The 19,163-nt window shown below is 40.0% G+C and overlaps 2 protein-coding genes across 3 annotated transcripts; one reads left to right on the top strand and one right to left on the bottom strand.

Annotated features, from left to right (window-relative positions):
• Positions 1-1,174: 1,174 nt before the first annotated feature.
• map7d2a (MAP7 domain containing 2a) lies at positions 1,175-13,777 on the bottom strand. Of its 2 annotated transcripts, XM_086057794.1 has the most exons (17): positions 13,211-13,776; positions 11,983-12,075; positions 11,816-11,911; positions 11,656-11,733; positions 11,024-11,187; positions 10,767-10,860; positions 9,125-9,214; positions 7,702-7,808; positions 7,493-7,608; positions 7,148-7,404; positions 6,919-7,066; positions 6,682-6,832; positions 6,008-6,103; positions 5,889-5,939; positions 5,635-5,665; positions 3,706-4,240; positions 1,175-2,802 (listed from the first exon to the last, which is right to left on the bottom strand). In XM_086057794.1, the coding sequence occupies exons 1-17, from the start codon at positions 13,248-13,250 to the stop codon at positions 2,544-2,546; spliced, it is 2,406 nt and encodes an 801-aa protein (XP_085913920.1). In that variant the 5' UTR covers positions 13,251-13,776; the 3' UTR covers positions 1,175-2,543. The 2 variants fall into 2 exon arrangements, with proteins under 2 accessions (XP_085913920.1, XP_085913921.1); XM_086057795.1 differs by lacking the exon at positions 9,125-9,214 and having other exon boundaries at positions 13,211-13,777.
• A 100-nt stretch (positions 13,778-13,877) lies between these two features.
• Positions 13,878-19,090, top strand: LOC147161077 (pyruvate dehydrogenase E1 component subunit alpha, mitochondrial-like). The gene is made up of 11 exons (XM_086057806.1): positions 13,878-14,000; positions 15,261-15,329; positions 15,420-15,593; positions 15,674-15,800; positions 15,888-15,979; positions 16,061-16,153; positions 16,254-16,409; positions 16,971-17,042; positions 17,150-17,217; positions 18,049-18,157; positions 18,258-19,090. Exons 1-11 carry the CDS (start codon positions 13,953-13,955, stop codon positions 18,420-18,422), a joined length of 1,173 nt encoding a protein of 390 aa, XP_085913932.1. The 5' UTR covers positions 13,878-13,952; the 3' UTR covers positions 18,423-19,090.
• Positions 19,091-19,163: the final 73 nt, after the last annotated feature.

Here is a 19,163-nt window from a genome sequence, read left to right as displayed (position 1 = left end):
AGATGCTACGGACTTCCGACTTCCACACATCAGCGTCGTTTCCGGCCACTGATGGCTGCCATCCAACACTCGCATCCCACCCCTGCGCCCCTCAACCGCGCACTCCCGCCGGGCATCTCAACTCTCTGAAATGCTTCGGACATCTGAGACAGACACACTTCACACTCGCACCGGTCGACGGGAACGCGCAACCGAGGGGCACAAAGGCGGAAGCGCAAGAACTGGGACGCGGCCCACACGTCGCAAACAGGTAACAGAAACAAAACTGATGTGTGAAAAGCAGGAAGTCGAAAGTCCCGCCTCCTCCGTGGTATATACCCCATTATGTGCCCTGTACCTGGATGGCGACCCACTAAAAGTCAGCTGGGATAGGCTCCTGCTCACACAAGGACAAGCAATATAGAAAATAGAGTCTTGTTGGATCCTCATAGTTTTTTTTCTTTTCTTTTAATTATTATAATATTTTTTAAGATATGCTATATAATGTGTCTATTACTCACTTAGTGTTGGTGGTCTGAACAGGATTAAAAAGTTGTGAGAGATCAAAAAGTTTACTGAAACTGAATTACCTGTTCTACCTGTCTGGGTTTTACAACATTTATGATTCAGCAATTACGTAGGAAAGCACAAGAACAAGGCGTATGCTCATTATTAACAATAATACAATTCGTGTTCTGAATACTTGACCTTGTAACATATTGTGAAAGAAAAACATTTTGAAAACACCTATATTACGCAAATCATGTGAAACTAATCTCTTACAAAACAAAACAATCCTGAATCCACTTGCATTGTAAAATCTAACAAAAAGGATACAGGTAGGCTACATATTTTTCTGTCCGTGGTAAGAAAACATCTACCGTAAAGGTAATTACTGATTTCTGTTATTGCAATGATGCTAACGCCAATATTAATATAATTTCTGCCATTTAGGCTACTCCATCGGTCTTTTGAACAAACAGTTTTTCACATCAATGCTGAACCTTCAGGTTCAGGTCCATGGCATGCAAGGTTGATTTGTTAAGAGTCTTCAATGACCCTATATGCGTGTGTTTGGATTGTAGGTAGATGGGACAATAAGCAAACTCTTCCAAATCCTCTCCCTCTTTGATGCGTTCCAAGCCTCCAATGTACAGTGCATACGCCGAGCAGCCACAGTGACGAAACATGTATGAACGATAAAAACAATGTTGATCTCTTAACATTTTATTGTTTGGGATCATTTATGACCATGATAATCATGCACAACTCAAAGTGACATTGTAAGTCAACTATGAACTGATATAGTCCTAATAGAGCTATAATGTGTGCGCAAATCAAATACTTCTTTAAATACAATCTTGAAAATAAATCAAGCTAATTCCAAACGTGTTTGTTGATCCAAACTATATACGCAGCAAATTAAAATGCTTGCTCTATATAAGACCATTTAAAAAGTCTTTGCAGGCCATAGTGGGAAGTTGGACACATACATGTGCAAGAAAGCTACTGTTAAGCTGTGTTACTTGATTAATAAGCAAGTCAAACAGTGGTAGCACAGAATTGCGGTATAATCTCTATAGTGAATCTACATTTAGATAAATAAAAAGCAAAACAGAAGTAGTTGTGCAAACATTTTTTAAGGAGCTCAATAGTGACAAATTCCTTCTTTGTGTATTTACACAGAAAAAAAGTCAAGTGTTAAAATGACTCCCAGAGAGTTAATTTGAACACTTTTTATGGGTTCATGTAGTTCCACACCCTACAAAAAAAAAACTTTCTAAATAGTGATCATTTTACACTGTGCCAACATTACTTAACTTTTTTTTTTTTTTTTAAATCTCTCTGCAGAATTGATTTAATACTAAATACATCAACTCCGCCAAATAACTCCAACACTGACCTCTATTTAATTTAGACAGTGTTAAAAATACACTTTGTGGGTTGAAATAAACTCTGAAACATTTTAACACTCCAATCTTTACTGTGTATTTTCTAAACCACATGCATCCTAAACATTATAGGCAGTTCAAGTTTCCTTCCAGGTTGCAACGAACGTCACGTTTTTCAGCAGGCTTCATCAATCACGTACAGTTATGAGGTCTCAGTAAGAAAAACGTGAAATTGTCATGAGACAAAGGCATTCGAGATAGTTCTTCAAAATTCAAAAGCCCAAAAGATTTGTACTTTATTGTTTGGGATGGGTATTATAATTGACTAATTTAACGTTAACATTTTGGTGGAAATTGAATTGAATTAATTATTTGTAATTGGGGTGGAAATGAAGTAGAGTAGAAACAGTAGAGCTGCTGTTGATTTAAATGACTTTAGTAAAAAAAAAAAAAATTTAATTGAAGGAAATTTAGTCAAATGCCTAACCCTACTCTATTAATTTTCAATAGGCTACACCCACATCTGCTATATATGATTACTACTACATGTTCCAATACTGCAAAGTGCAGTTTTGAGTAGTTGTCAGTTCATATGGCTCTTTTCCATAAATGTATTTTTTTTTTAAATAAATGCCAGGTCTAGTACATGTAAGGGAGCAAACGATGGTTTCATTAATGGATATTAAGTTGATTCGAGGAGGGAGGTGACATCCCGATGACCTTAGAGTCCGACACGGGGCTGACGACCCCCTGGATCAGATTTCTGTTGCAGTCGCCGACGTTGCCTTCGGAGGTCCTTTTCGAGCAAGTGATGCTGCCTGTCAGGTCCATCAGGTCCTGAAGGGCCCTGCTGTTACTTATGCCGCAATGCTGAATTTCATTAACCGGAGAGAATTCTGGGATGGAAATTAATTCCTCCTTTGAAGCTGGGCTGGAATGTAATCACAAAATTAGCAGGTTGGATTCTCGAGGCATTGGATTGAGCGCAACTGGACTGTTCTGTCAACCTCAAGCTTTTCTTGACAATATTATGTTATGCGACCTCACTAGTCTAAACATTACACAACTGATTAATATTACATTTGTGGAATAGGAGTTATAAAGTTAAATCCAACCGTTTTTGTCCATCTCAGGGGGCGGCCATTTTGCCACTTGCTGTCGACTGGAGAGGACATCAATGTTGCTCAGGGCTCAGGAAACGACCAATCACAGCTCACCTGTTTTTCTGAAGCTGAGCTGTGATTGGTTGTTACCTGCGCAACATTGATGTCATCTTCTGTCAACAGCAACTGGCAAAATGGCCGCCCCCTGAGATGGATAAAAAAACGGCTGGATTTTGCTGCTTAACTCATATTCCACTAACACAATAAAGCAGAATTCCACATTTAGATCAATGCTGCTGCATAGAACATACTATTAAACACAAACAAAAATGGGGGGTTGACTTCCCTTTAACTCGTTCACTCCCAGCCATTTTCACTGAAGCAACCCCTTTCGCTCCCGGCTGTTTTACTGGATTTTGACTGTTTTTGCAAGGCCCACAGAACGTAATTATACCACCAAAGGAGTTAACAGTTGTAGTTTTGCATCACAAAAAAAGTGATACAATTTGTGGTTTCTAAATCAAAGGGATAAGTACTTGGGGTTCCAGTTTCACACCAACTCCAGACAATCCTATCTAGCCTATGTGACTACTAGTCTAAGAACTGCACTGCAGTCTTTTACAATAACCTCTGAACGGTCCAGTTGTGATCGATTCAATGCGGAATGTCATGACCTGACACAATTAAGTTCAATATTAAAGTTTGATCTCATTGAGGCCAGTGTAGCTCACCTGATGTCCATGGACTGGACCTCATCACAAGGCCTCTTCACCTCCAAAGCCTCCAGATGAATGGCGGGTGGTGGTCGAGGTCCCTGTCCTTCATGTCCCGCCGCCGAGGACGTCGCTTTCTGTTTGCTTACCTTGGCTGTCACATGACCTCTCGTAGGGACACTTTCTGCCCGCCTGACTACTCCATTCATCTCATTCCGCTTAACCGTGCCACCTGTCTCATTGGTTGGCCCTTTTGAGAACGGCTCCATGTCTTTAAAATTGATTCTCGGCTGCTTGTTTGCATTCACCTGCACTTCCCTCACCAGCAGTCGGGGAACGTCCGCGCCCTCCTTGTTTAGTTTGTCCGCGGCTATCATTTCTCTGTTGTCCAGGCTCTTGTCAGGCGTCACTTGAGCGTTGCTTAACTTTTCAACATGCTTCTGATGGTCCATTTCTGCTGCAGCTTCTTTCTTCCCTTCCATGTTACTTGTGACCTGCTCTTCACACCATACAAAGTCTTCCTGAGGTTTACTTTCAACAGTCACTACCTCCCCTGTGGAGAGTAACAAACATCACAGTGGGCTTCACTTCATTTGAACTGTCCAGTGTCCATCGACTACATTGGATTTGAGTCTATTCCCGTAAATGGTGATAAGGGGTGGTGCATAGGGAATTTTGTATCTTGTATCGTCAGTCCGTCATTTTATTTTAACCCCGCTTCCGTCATCACTATTTTAGGGCCGAAAGACAGAGGTGGGCATTCCATCAGTCCATCATTCGTCAATCAACAAAACGGGCGTCTGTCAGTAACGGACTGAGAGGTTTGTCGGTACTTGACCCGCTTAGTGACGATTAGACTGACGCACTTAAACTTACTTCCGTCAGTGCTTAGTCCGTCATTCTTGTTTACCTCCTAATCTGTACGGACATAGACAATTTCTATAGAGTCAATTTTACTCTAAAAATACAGTAAAATGTAGCCTTTTTACACTATGAATTTACTCTGAATATTTTAGTCTCTTCCAAGTTTAAATTTTACTGTTTAGACTTGGACTAAATTTGGTGAATAAAATGTACTCTACGAAATTTACTGTGTAGAATCCTAAATGGGGCTTGACTTTAGACAAACCAACCCAATGGAAATGGGTAAAAAAATAAAAATCACCTAATGTTTAAAAAACAAAACAAAAATAAATAATTTATCAATAAGAATAATAATCGTGGCATTTGATTAAATACAGTACTGAAGAAATTGAAATTTCTTATTCTTAAACAGAGTTCAGAATACTCATTTTCGAGCTGTGACAGAACTATTAAGATCATCTCAAGGGCACGTTCATTAAATGACATCTCCCAGCATACAGCCCATTAGCCCATCCCTGTAACTGGATTTAACTGTGTGGGTGCTAACATTAGAAGAAAGACACAGCTTATTATGTAGACAATGAGATTCAGCCACCCAATCTTAGCCAAGGCATACGTTTGACTGATTAAAGACCATAAGAAAATAAAAAATAATAATCAATGGCACTCACTGAGTCCAAACCTCTGCCAAAGCCATACACCTAAATCGGACCGGCACCAAATTGTAAACCTTTATGCTCACTTGAAGCTTATGCCTGAATTTTGAGATTCCTCATGCATTACTCGCTTATAAATGAAAATGTAATGTAACACAAATTTTGCAGTGTTTTAATACCTTTTTTCTTAGCTCATGCACACCCGCACCAGTTTTCTGAAAATCACTCGGGCAGTTTTTGCATGTTCCTGCAAACTAACAAACAAGCAGAAAACAAAATCGACTTTGAAAAAGTATATTGTTTTAAAATGGGCCAGCTCGTAGCATGATATATCTGCCATTCATGCAGCTGCAAGGCATACAAAAGAAGTGACCTAAGCAGGAGAAGCAGACAAAATTATTTGCATAGTAACTAAATGAATACTAACCTGGTGGTGACCTGGTCTCCACCTGTTCATCCTTCAGATTCAATGCAAAAACAACAACGATGAAATCAACATTTGTGACGAATAGGACGCAAAACCAAAGTACCATCATAGAATTTAATAAATACACAATAAATAGAAAATTCAATAAATTAAAGTTTTTTAAAAAAAAACAGAAGAAAAATGACAACTTTTTTACATCAGCAGGCGTTTGAAGGCAGCGGGGCGACTGTATGAGAGGAAATCTCTTACAGTACCTTCATGTCAACTTCCCCTTTCCTCGTTCTCTTCATGATCTCCTCGATTCTCTGCAAAAAGGCATCAACCTGTAAATATGCGTTTGGAATTAAGCACAGCAAACAAAAATGACAGTAACCTTCTTTCTCAGCTGCCTCTCCTCCACTTCCTGTTGTTCTCGGTCTTGACGCTGACGCAGCGCTTCCTCATGTGCTTGAATTTGAGCTTTTTCTCTCTGAAAACATGAATCAGAAGACTTTTGGACAGAGCAAACTAGGCACGGTGGGCTTACCGACATATTTGGATTGAAATGCTGTAGTTATTTGGCATTTTTTGGTGATTTTTGCTATTCATGAGAACACTCGTATTCAAATAATCGTTACTATGCTGTTTATTTGCTGTTTGTAAAGAGATGGCATATTGCATAATTGCCATTCATTTCATGCAATTTAAAGGGGAAAAAATGCTATATTGGGATTTACAGTATAGATCTATATTTAAAAATAATAATTTTATAGAATTATTCAAAATGTATTTCCAACAACAAATGCTTACAGGACTGCTTTATAACAACTTTTTACATTTTGGTAAATAAGATAAATAAGGTCCATCAGAACACCAGCCATCCAGCATAATGTAAAGCTAATGTAAAATTGTCGTATCTAATTATTTAAAATGTCTTTACAATGATAGATGCTTACAGGACTGCTTTATAAGAACTCTTTACAACACTTTTTTTTTTTTTTTTACATTTTGGTGAATAAGGTCCATTAGAACAGCAGTCGTCCAGCATAATGTACAATGATCTCTTACCTCTCTGCCCATTAGATCCTGCTCCAGGACATCATGCTGTTTGTCTTCTTGTTGCGTTCCTATGTTAGAAACTGTGCCATTTTCCCCACAGTCCTTAGCCTTTTGCTGCTTTTGCTCTTGTACTTGTCTGATCTGCTGTTTTTCATTGAGCCTGGCAACATGGGCACATCATTTGCACTTACAAATTCAATCCATTCTTCCGTTAATTAAACCAATGAATTTCCCCCCCCCCCCCACCTTTCTTCATTCGCTTGCTCTCGTTTTTTGTCCTCCAGTTCTTTCTGTGCCCGAGCCTGGCGTCGACGCTCTGCTAGCAGCCTGCTGGCCTCTTCTGCATTGGTTATCCCAGCTGCTGCCTTCCCCGTGACCGTGCATGGTGATGATTCTGTTGAACACATGCATCAAAAAAGGCTTTGAAAAAACAAAACGTACTCTACGTTAGTTAACAGTGTTATTAGAAATCTACCTATTTTCCGCTCTCTATTTTGAGTGATATGTTCTGCTTTCTTCTCAAAAGGATTCTCTTTATTCTCCGGTGCGTCACCTTTCACAGCTTCAGATGATCTGTCTTTACATAAATCAGCTGCATTGTAAATAGGGGGGTTATTTTTTCCCACCACCTCACTCCTGTGTGCTTTCTTATCATTGGAAGGCCGAGGTTTGCTGGGAGAGTTGTACTCAAGGACATTGCAGGGAGACGACAAATGTGTCTTAGAAGCCAGTCTGCATTTGACAAAATCAGAGAAAAAGAAATTCAGTTTTGCACAAACGTGGCTTTTTTGACATTTTAACACTAGAAAAATGATTTCACCTAGAGATCGCCGGAGGGGTCATCAGTTTGGTGACATTAGCGGGAGATTCAGATCTTGTCTTTGTACATTGTCCACCTGGGGAGGCAGTTCTCCTCTCCCTTTGCAGGCGCTCTTTCTGACAGCAACATAGAGCACAGCATTTAACGTGTTTTTTTCTCACAGAGGTCACATGAGGGGAAACCGAATATCAGCCTGTGACCTGCCTGACCTTTGGGGTGTTGGGGGTGGACCGAGAGCCTTCCAATAGTCCGCTTCTGTGGGGATCAGCGGGGCTCCGTGAGTTGTACAAAGGTGACCTGCGAGGGCTGCAGGGCGCTGCGTGGCGACAAAAAGGATGCTTATGAAATCAAATGACAGCAGATTGGATGTTCGTTCAGGAGTAGCGAGGGGTGGATTTTGAGGTGTGCGAAGCTAACGGAGTCATGTTTACAGTCACTTGCAGAAGCAAAGTCATCAACATTTGGATATTTTAGTACTAATTTATAAAGCATCTTCATGTCTAATTTCGCTCATGTATATTCAATTGAGTGCAAAACACATTGTACTGTCTATCACTGGCACGCCATGATATTGAAACCCACACTTCCAACATCCTCAGCACAACTACAAACTGATTTCTTGCCGTCCCACGTGACCTCTGACTCCATCTGTCACCATCTGTGAAGCGTAATCTCTAAAAAGTGCAGTCATGTCTATTTTGGTGCATGTTCTAGGTCACGTGCAATTAATCTGCTCATCAAAAGGCCATTTATCTGATTTTAGGAAATCATAGCACACTAGAAATGGCGGGAGAAAATTGATGTGGTCTGCTGTGCTGTTTATAATTGAGAGGTTGGTATTCCAGTACCTATAATCCATAGGAGAATGTATTTCTTTAAAGCCACGTTCCAAAGATTAACCATTATAAAGAGAGCAAGTAAGACTATTGCTTTGGTTTAGTCTGGTTTTATAGGGGAAGTCAACGCAAAAATATTTCTTTACAATAACATTTTATGCACACTCACTAGTCTAAACATGGCATTCTGATTAATATTGCATTTGTGGAACATGAATTAAGCAGCAAAAGCCATCCGTTTTGATCTATGTCAGGGGGCGGCCATTTTGCCACTTGCCATCGACTGAAAATTACAGTTACTCAGGGCTGAGGTAACTACCAATCACAACTCGTCTGTTTTCTGAATCTAAGCTGTGATTGGTCATTACCAAGCCCTGAACAACTGTGATGTCATTGTCAGACGACGTTAAGTGGCAAAATGGCCGCCACCTGTGATGGATAAAAACGGGTGGATTTTACTGCTTAACTCGTACTCTTTTTGATGTATTAATTTTTTAAGAATGGCTTCCTCAACCCATAATAATCTTTTCTGTTCTGTTTGCAATCTAAGAAATACCCCAAAAAAAACAAAGTTTTTAGCTAAATACAAGTATTATGCCCAATCAATCAGACATTTAAAATGGCATCATTCCTAACTAAAAACACACACCATGCAGGCATAACAGTTGTTTGCCTTTGTTGATGGGGGCATTCAAATCCCACCCAAAGGCAAAAACATATGCGGGTACAAAATGATAACTGTTGCATGGGGATATACATTTGGGAGTGGAGGGGGCTGGGGAGAGCTAAACATTACCAGATTCGCTGACAGCAGGAAGAGGGGAGGCAAGGCCATGGGAAAGGGCGGAGGCGGCAGAGAAAGAGAGCGATGCATTCTCAGTGTCACCTAAAGTCAGCGGGTGGAGCAGAGCAGAGCATTACGAACATTTCCTTTGAGGCTTGTCCAGCCTTCGAGACCGAGATGTGAGTTTAGATACCTACAAGGACACTTTGGCATACTTTAATTTGAAGCTGTGTTAGGTTGTGTTAAGTTTTGTACTTAACATTTTGGTATATTGCCACTACACAGATGCCAGTGCAGAATATGTAACACCATCCGGTCTTTAAGGGAACCAAGGAACACTCATTTCGACTCATGCAGTTTTGTTCTGACAAGCCAAGCTGTCAGCAGTCATCGAGCCAAGAGAAAAGCTGTCACTAAAAAATCTACAACTCATAAGACTCACCAGGCATCTTAGATATTTATGACATCTAATGAGACCCAATACAAGAGCGTTTATGAAAAATTCTGCCTTTAAAAAATAATCAGCATTCATCCAAATGATTCATTCAACATGCTATGCTGCCTTTTGTACCTAATTGGAGCAAAATATTGCAAACAACACTACAAGCTAATCTTTTCAAAACAGAGCACGAACTATGCATGGAAAAGTGATGATTGGATACTGGATAGGCATTTTATTTAGCAAGCAAGATTACTAAAAAAAAACTATTTCTCGCTTGCTCAACCCTCGCGAGGCCATTCTCGGATGAGCCTGACACTCTGGAGGCGGCACTGTGCAAAAAGTGTGTCGCAATGGTCTTGTAGAAGGTATTTTGCAAAACCAGGTTAAATGTTTTATTCTAACCAAACAATTATTTGTTTTATGTCTAAAAACGTTCTGGAGTTAAATACAAAATGAGCATTATAAATAGTGCCTTGCGAAAGTATTGGCATCCTTGAAGGTTTTTTTTATTTTCATTTCAATTTTCAGGCTTCAAACAAAGATTAAAAATATAATTTTTTTTGGGGGGGGGGTCAACACAATCATAAAGTAGTACAACATTTATTTATACAAATTTTTATTTATTTTTCAAATAAAACACAGGAAAGTAGGACGTGCGAAATTATTCACCCCCCTTTTCTCTCAGTGCAGCTAAATAACTATAACTAACTAAATAAAGATGATACCTGATTATTTTAAATGATTCAATGTTGACCTAAAAATGGCTTTTTGGTCTCTTGGCCTACATTGAAAAAAAGTTGTCTACTTTTTTTCCCTCCTAAAGATAAATTACAGAATATGAGTGCATGTTGGCTATTCTGTTTCTTCTGCTCAAAGTTCAAGATATTAAACAGTTAATCCAATTTGTAGTATTTCATTCCCTCACCCAATGAGAATCAATAAGAGATTGAATGAGAATTGTTAAAAGGACTGGAGTGGAACAGCATCATCCAGCATGTCATGATAATGGAATAATTCAGACGGACATTAGATTTTTTTTTTTTTTACCTTTTACCTTATTTGATGTCATCCAGAATTATTTATACTGCTTTTGTATTGGTTTTGATTCAATTCTGTGTTGCATACACATTTTAATGCATATTATAATGACAATGTTCTCCTGTTTAAGTTTAGTGTTACTCCCACAACCAGTGCAGACGAATACGTTCTCACCTGCTCCAACAGAGATTCTGCTCCAGCGTTTGTGTCTGTTCTCCAGGTTTAGGCTGCGCTCCAGAGAGCGTCTCATCAGGGCCTCCAGCCGCTCCTAAATGCACCATAGCGGAATTGTTTTTGTCTACCTACCACTTGTTCATCTTAATGTTGCAATTGGCAACTCTGCTTTGGGGTCAATTTGACCCCTTGCATTGTAATATAAATATTACAGTTTTTTTTATTTTTTTTTTATGGATGATCTGGATTCAGCTGACCCTCTCCTCCTCCAGTTGCAGTCTTCGCTTCTCCTCCACCGCAGCTCGACGCTGCTCCTCCTTGTGCCTCTGCTCCTCCAGCCGCTTCCAGCGCTCCCCCACCGTGCGCTCGTACTGCAGCTGAGATCGACGCTCCTTCTCCCTGATCAGCTGCTCCCGTGACGCTGAAGGAGAGAAAACACAAATGTGTTATATGTATAAAAAAAAAAAATAATAATAATCATAATAAACTAGGTTACTGGTGACCTTTGCTACTTGTCACCTTCTGGACACAAACCACAAGCACCATTTGCAACTTAATATTCCTTAATAAAAATGTCTTAGTCATTTCGGCTCAGCATTTTACACATCATTTCTGAAGGAAATGACTATTGTCATGAGGATGGAGCTGCAGCGCTATCTGTCAGGAGACCCACTTCTGTGGGCTTCTCTATACGCGGAGGTCAACATTCTCTGCTCCGACGCACCTCATCATGTCAGCGAGCCAGTGAGCTCAGAATAAATGTTGTACTGGCAAAGCAATTAGGCAGTGGGGGGGGGGGGGGGGGTGAAAATGTCAGAATAGGAATCTTAAAACCATTTGAAGAAAGACTGAGAAAAGGTTATACGGTGTGGCTTTTGTGTTCCCTTACCGAGGCTTCTGTCCCTCTCCTCCCGTCTCTCTTTGGCTAAACGCATCCTGTCATCCGTCTTCAAAACACCCTCCACAACTGGAGGTTAAAGACATCAGGGGAAGATCAATACAGGCTAATTAAACGAAAGAAGAATGTGACACTTAAGCGTCACACTTACTTGGTTTGCCGGCATGATTGGTGCTGATGTTTGCAATTAAGTGTGAAGGTGAGGCATGTCCATTCAACAGAGGCTTCTTCTCTGTGTTAGTTGCAGCTATAAAATGGAAAGAGAGATCGATGTTTGTTTTTGTCTCAACACCATCAGTGTTAATTTGGATTACTCACTTGTTTTTTTAATTCTGGCCGGAGAGCTGTGAGTGTTTGTTCCACTTCTCTTGTCGGGAAGTAGCGGGACAGTTGGAGGCGTCATCTTTTCGACTGAAGTGCAGAAACACAAGATGTGAATCCACAATTCTGATTTTACATTTACAAACATTTTCATTATGGCACACCAAAGGTGGCAAAGGTACTCACAACCTCTCAATATACGTATGTATGGGCATAAAAATAATAAATGATCTTAACTTTTAAGTGTGGCAAGAATATTAAGCTGCTCACTATTACAGTGCATAAAGCTCGACCACACAAATGACTCAATACAACTGTGTGCCGAGTGATCACTTTTTTACTTTTCTATGAAATGACACAATCTTTTCTTCTGTGAGGCAATCTTTATATTTAAAAAAAAGGTATGAATCTCAGCAGCTTCTGCGAAAATCATTTAGTTTTGTGAATTGCAGCATATTTTTCTCTTCATTTTATCATGCTGAAATATATATAAAATATTTGATATCCTCCATTATCCAGTATTTTGAATTCATAAAAATACAAAGAATTACATTTGAAGTTTTGCCTTGGTTTTTGCCTTAATTTCGTTTCAGTATCATTATAAAAGACCGTTTAGTAATAGCATCTTAAAGTCGCAGTTCAGTTTTAACCTATGTGTCTCCAATGAGAAGTGAACCTGAGTGTGACAGGGGAGCAGCATTGGAGCAGTCATTGACATAACTACTGAAAATGTGATTACTGACCTGCTGATACTTCTCCTTTTAGGGTGTGGAGGGCCTAACAATGACTTCAACTTTTACCATCATCATCATCAGCATCTTCATCAGTGGCGCGGGAGGATGCTCGTAAAAATAATATTCTAATCTCTAGAGAGCCATGTCAATGCACTCAACACCCATCAGAGCTCTTCGACGACAGAGTGACGTCATTACAATAACAACGCCGATCTACGTTTTGTCTTTAAAACATCCAACCCCTGCCGGAAGCACAATTAAACAATTTGCAGGAAACACGAGGACGTCGATTTTAATGTCTGTATAATTTGGATATGTTTGCAAGAAAATGAAGCATATCCATGCTGCATCATCATGCGCACATGCTATTGTTTGCATCCAGCACACCGCTCAGTAAAAAAGAAAAAAAAAAAAGAAAAAGTGACGTTATTTAAGGGTGAAATAAAGCCTCATGAAAACATCAAAATACAAAATGGGATGAAAATATTTACCTGCTGCCACTGTGTCGGACGATGTTACTGTGTTGGCCATGGACGCAGGAGAAAAGCAAGGCTCACAAAAGCAGCCGCAGTGACGCCGCTATGCAGCGCAGGTGTCCGCTTTCATCTGCGAAGCTCCAGAGAATAAAACAACCTCAGCATGAAGCTAAATAGTCTCGATGAAGGTCATGGAGAGGGCTAGGAATGAGGAGTCTGGCGCGGATGATGCTGAGGTGAGATTTACTAGCCAGTGAGTGATTACAGCGTTGCACTGACTGCATGACGTACTATACAACCAATGGGGGAGTGTCTCTTGGAAAGCATTTACGGAACAAGATTGGCATTTTTTAAAGATTATATTTTCTTATTGTGTTACTGTAGTTTATATTTATTAAATATAAAAAATGAAAATAAGCCCCCCCCGATGTTTTCTCTTCTCACTTATTTATCAAGCAAAAATAGTAGGCTATATATAAATCAGATTATTATATTAATATTATGCTTTGATAACTGTGCTGGACAGTAGCTCTTTTATCTTTTGTAGAACTGTATTAAACTACAGTACCAGTAAAGTCGTTGTCATACTTGTATTATTTCGTGTGCATGTGTTGTCACACACAAACCGCTGGAAAAGCGGTGGCAGCAAAGCTTTCGTAGCAACGGATTATGCGTAGTAGAAGAAGAAATTAAGCGGAGCCGGAAGTACATCGGCTACCAGAAGGACGTAGAGGCGGTAGCCAGCTAGCTCAGGAAAATGCTGTCAGTTTTATCTAGTGTACTGAGGACGTGTGCGCAAAAAAATGTGAGTACGCAATTGTCGTATTGTGAGTGCTTAAATGCAATATCCTGCAACGACATCCACCTCACGTTATGGATTTTCATTCCCAAAATGGAACTACCAGCGATCTGTTGACCTTGTTAGGCCGAATGGTAGTTTACAACTGGCCTCACTGAAGTCTGAGGGCGGCCGAATTGTTTTGGTTGGCAAATGCTTTCCAATTGATAGGTTTCTTATCTGTCTATAATAGACAGTCTATTGTTTCTATCATTTTGATTATAACTACGCGGTTTTCGTGTGCACATTGCTACAATCCACAAATGTACAGAATGATGTCTCTACAACATTCTGGTCTAATTCCAATTCGCTGTCATTGACACACATGACATGTAATCTCAAACAGTGGATTAACATTTTTTAAATTGACTTGAAAGAGGGATAAACTCATCGTCACTTTTAGGATCTCCGCCAGGTCAACACAAACAAAACCCACCTTTGTAACCACAACACTGGCCTAGCTGGTTTCGGATTGGGCTTGAAACCACGAAACCAGGAGGACCCTGCCTTAAAACCCTATTTTTAAATCCTCATCCTCGTCTTGAAACTTCATTTTGAAAGTCTGACCGTATTCAGGCACCATAACCCATGCTTGATGCTTATAACTTAAGGGTATTTTGAAACTGATGCAGATTGGAATTTGTGTGTTGCTTTGTCAGTTACCTGTAAAGGAAAACATCTTGAATTGATAAAGTATTTAAAATGTTGTCAGAAATACAGATGCAAATATTGTACTTTATAATGTTCTACTTCAAAGGGATGGACTGAATTGTTTGAAGTTGTTACTTTACAATCGACCACATATTTTGTTTCTAGCGTGGAAGAAATGAAAGGAACACACAACAAATTGGCATATCAGTGATTCTCAAAGCTTTGTACATGAAATTATCACTGCTTATTTACTGGTCGGTTATATTTTAACCCCCCATCCACTCTTAAAGAATTGTTTTTAAACATTTATCCAGGTACAATTTTTATGCAACTTTTATGAGAGGTAACTGTACGGTTATTCAATCAACATTAAAATATACCTGTATATTTGTCCTTTTTCCAATGTCTAAATGCAGTGTTAATGTTCAAATTGTGCATGTAATACTGTAAATTTACTTTTTAGATGAAAACCTCTTCTTCTTTTTAATAAGCACTCAAGTTCATTTTATTTCTCTCCTCTGCTTTTGTCGAACAGATTTCCTTGAAAACGTATGTTGAACCTTGTGTATTTCTCAGGGTGCTGCAGTGGTTGTGTCAGCCAGGACGTATGCCGACTTCACAACTCAGGCTACTTTTGAAATAAAGGTTAGTTTCAAACAACACAGAGCCGGTCGATGCCAACAACCCTTTGGGATTTGTAATTGGCGCGTTGTTGTTGTTGTTGTTTCTCCTTAGAAATGCGACCTCCACAAACTGGACGAGGGTCCGGCCACTCAGGTGGTGATGACTCGCGACGAGGGTCTGCAGTACTACCGCACCATGCAGACAGTGAGGCGGATGGAGCTGAAGGCCGATCAGCTGTACAAGCAGAAGATCATCAGAGGCTTCTGTCACTTGTATGACGGCCAGGTAATTGGGGACCTAAATCTCCGTTTGTGTATTTTTTGAACGCCTCCAGTTTGACTTTAGCTTTGTTTTAAATTTCACAGGAAGCCTGCGCTGTTGGTATCGAGGCGGGGATCAACTTGTCCGACCACCTGATCACGGCCTACCGCGCTCACGGCTACACTTTAACCAGGGGAGGCACTGTGAAGCAAATCATGGCTGAGCTCACTGGTGATTGCTAATATATAGTTTTCAGCCTTGAGGTGTTGGCGTTCATATTTGGATGATTCGGCATATTTGGGTTATTTTTCTGCGCAGGGCGAAGAAGTGGTATTGCAAAGGGCAAGGGAGGTTCCATGCATATGTACTGTAAACATTTCTATGGAGGAAATGGGATCGTGGGAGCACAGGTGTGTGTCTAAACTCAAGGTCAAAACACATTTGTAAAAATACTTTTTGGAGGTTTGCACTCATGTGTCTGACTTTTTAAGGTTCCATTGGGTGCTGGCGTGGCTCTGGCCTGCAACTATCTTGGCAACAAACAGTTATGTGTCTGCCTCTACGGTGACGGTGCTGCCAACCAGGTGAGTACTTCATTTCCCGATCTTGTTTTTTTTTTTTTTTTTTTTTTTCACAATATAGTGATTGTTTTCGTTTTTCTCAAGCAAATTGTATGCTCCACAGGGTCAAATCTTTGAGACGTACAACATGGCCGCACTTTGGAAGCTGCCGGTCATCTTCATCTGTGAGAACAACAGATACGGCATGGGCACGTCTGTGGAGCGAGCAGCAGCCAGCACGGACTATTACAAGAGAGGAGACTACATTCCTGGTCTCAGGGTACAACACTAATCGCAAATCATACACAACATTGAAATGACATAATTGCAGGTAGTCAAAGGTGTCAGTTGTTGCTAGATTCTGTGGCCTTTTTTTGGGGGTGTCAGAATTGACGATTACAGAACTTAGACATTTCAAAAAGTGACTGAACAACGCAAACCTCTGTAAAGGGTCAGTTGGATTTTGGCCTATTTACTTTTTTCTGCCAGCAGGTGGCAGTGTGCCCTTAACAATGTTCTGTTCATGAACTTTAGGTCCTTTTTTAAGTATTTTGTTTTCAATGTTGTGGTGCTATGTGAGTCCAAGATACTGAATAGGGTGAATTTACAGCATCTATGGTAGTATCAGAGTCATTACACCGGTGTCTGTATAATCATATTTTGCAAAATTAGGACGTGCATTTGTGTAGTTTAACACTCAGCACTTGTCAAAATGTACACTGTTGTGGCGCTATTCCTTTTTCGCTGGCTTCTGTGTAAACAGCAAAGCTTTTAAGGAAGATAATGTCTGTTTACTGCTTTATTGACTACTGCTTTTATCTGCAAATCTTTTGGATTGCAGGTGGATGGGATGGATGTCCTCTGTGTTCGGGAAGCAACTCAGTTTGCAGCCGATATGTGCCGAGCTGGGAAAGTATGTCAAACATATTAAATGATATGATACACAATAGATTGTTTCTTCTTTTCTTTTTTTTTGCTCGGTTGACTTACTCAGTCATCCTTTTCTCTTTTTTTTTTTAGGGTCCTGTTCTGATGGAACTTCAGACGTACCGCTATCACGGTCACAGTATGAGTGATCCTGGTGTCAGGTAATCAAGAGTCATATCAGAATTGTCCAATAATCAAATCCTCCTTTTGAATTGCTTATAGATGCCACAAGATGGCAGCAAAGTACTTAGAATGGATAGGATCATAAAGAATCAACACTTATGTTTGCTTCTACCGTGTACACAGTCATGAACCCATTTTACATAAACAACTATTCAGTAGTCAAATTATTCAATACAAACTACCTTTATTTGAGACATTTAAGTAGCACTAAGGAACTTTTCAACCTTAATAAAATACTTTCATAACTCTTCTGATGAAACATCGACTTAAAACTAGTTGAATGGTACCTTTGCCATGGTCTGAGGGGTCTATATCATCTTTACTGGCACTAAGCAACTTTGAGGAGGATGGTAGGAATACTGCTCCACAAAAAAACTACAAACGTGCTAGAATGCTTTATGGCATACGTCACTTCCCCCTTTCCCCATTCGTTACAAAGACGGAAGTTAATTTGAATGTCGATGCACGATTACTGCTTTCCTGGCAGAAGCTGCAAAACAACTGAAAAGTTTTATCTGAGGAGACAAAAAAGGGAAGCTACCCGGATAAAAGGAAAGTCAATGCGCTTGTGAAATATGGTCTTCCTTTAGACACAATACCGCTTTTGTCCATATGGCGCCGCCATAATCAACATAAACTGAAAGTTCCTTAGTGTCGCTTTGAATAGTATCACACAGCATACTAATAAATAAAAAACAAAATAATAATCAACTTGATTGGTAAAGATGTATTTTTTTCCGTCTGCACTGAAAAAATACACTTTGGAAACCACCGTCACAACATCCCTTCACCAATTTTTGCCCTCACAGCTACCGCACACGTGACGAGATCCAAGAAGTGCGCAGCAAGAGCGACCCCATCTCCTTGCTGAAGGACCGCATGCTAAGTAACAACATGGCCAGCGTGGAAGAGCTCAAGGTAGCCACTATTGCCACTTAGGGGGAAAAAATGGATTATTTTCATGCAGACTTTTTGTGCTTTTGGGATTGGTTAGTAAACTGTTGCATTGTGTCCGCAGGAAATTGATGTTGAGGTGAGGAAGGAAATCGAAGACGCTGCCCAGTTTGCCACCACAGATCCCGAACCGCCACTGGAAGAACTGTGCAACCATATCTTTCACAACAATCCGCCGCTGGAGGTGCGCGGCACCAACCCATGGACCAAGCTGAAGTCTGTTAGTTAAACAATTTTTTTTTTCAACCCACTCCACCTCAATGTAAAACAACTCCGCTGCCCCAAAGCAAATTCTGTTAGGCACACACTGTGATGTCTCATCAAATTATGTCAACAGTGTGTATTTTACATACAAGATGTGGCTCCGTTCCATTTATATTTATTCAGCACTTAGTTTAGAACTGTGTAGGAAACAATAAACCATCTTTCATGTGCCGTGATGATTATTTATACATATTTGATCATCTTGTCTTTGGTTAGAAGTGACATAAGATACTGTATTAAAAAGTATTATGTTCCCTGTCCAATTAAGCATTTGGAAGACATGATGGAGGTAATCCCTTGGCCACAAACGGCTGCGGTGTAAGACAGATGTTGCCCATCGGTTTGTATATTTGGATTGCCTGTAAGATGTGTTCTTTGAAAAATTATGTTCTGCAAGTGTTGCACTCCGCAAAAGCTGATAAGATGCAGGCTCACTCATTATGTCACACTTATAATGAACAATGTACACGTCAACATCTTGTTGGTATGTATTCTGCCAACAAAAAAAAAACGTGGGATGTCAATACCCGATTTGATGCAGCTTGAAATGTTGCTCTACCAATGATAACTGTTACATTGAGAGGAGGAGGATGATTCAAGGGCAGCGTGTAATAAACTATCTGAAATCCTAAATTTTTGTTCATTTACTGCCAACACACTGCTGGGTAAGCATTTGAAAGAATAAATTTTACCTGCATAATTAACG

Source organism: Leptonotus elevatus, chromosome 16, assembly GCF_054856555.1.
Source record: "Leptonotus elevatus isolate MCC_2025b chromosome 16, RoL_Lele_1.0, whole genome shotgun sequence".
In the NCBI taxonomy this organism is placed as follows: Eukaryota; Metazoa; Chordata; class Actinopteri; order Syngnathiformes; family Syngnathidae; genus Leptonotus; species Leptonotus elevatus.
The sequence above is the reverse complement of the archived record's forward strand: the minus strand, read 5'-3'. Positions and strand labels throughout refer to the sequence as shown.

Bases quoted from the DNA above. Each gene is read 5' to 3' on its own strand.
- map7d2a (XM_086057794.1), bottom strand. From the start codon at position 13,250: ATGGCCAACACAGTAACATCGTCCGACACAGTGGCAGCAG. The intron at 11,188-11,655 runs GTAAGGGAACAC...TCTCTCCTTCAG, and splicing joins GGAGAGGGACAGAAGCCTCG to CGTCACGGGAGCAGCTGATC. The intron at 2,803-3,705 runs GTGAGCTACACT...ATTACATTCCAG, and splicing joins GTCCAGTCCATGGACATCAG to CCCAGCTTCAAAGGAGGAAT.
- LOC147161077 (XM_086057806.1), top strand. From the start codon at position 13,953: ATGCTGTCAGTTTTATCTAGTGTACTGAGGACGTGTGCGCAAAAAAAT. The intron at 15,801-15,887 runs GTGATTGCTAAT...TTTTCTGCGCAG, and splicing joins AATCATGGCTGAGCTCACTG to GGCGAAGAAGTGGTATTGCA. The intron at 15,980-16,060 runs GTGTGTGTCTAA...TGACTTTTTAAG, and splicing joins ATGGGATCGTGGGAGCACAG to GTTCCATTGGGTGCTGGCGT.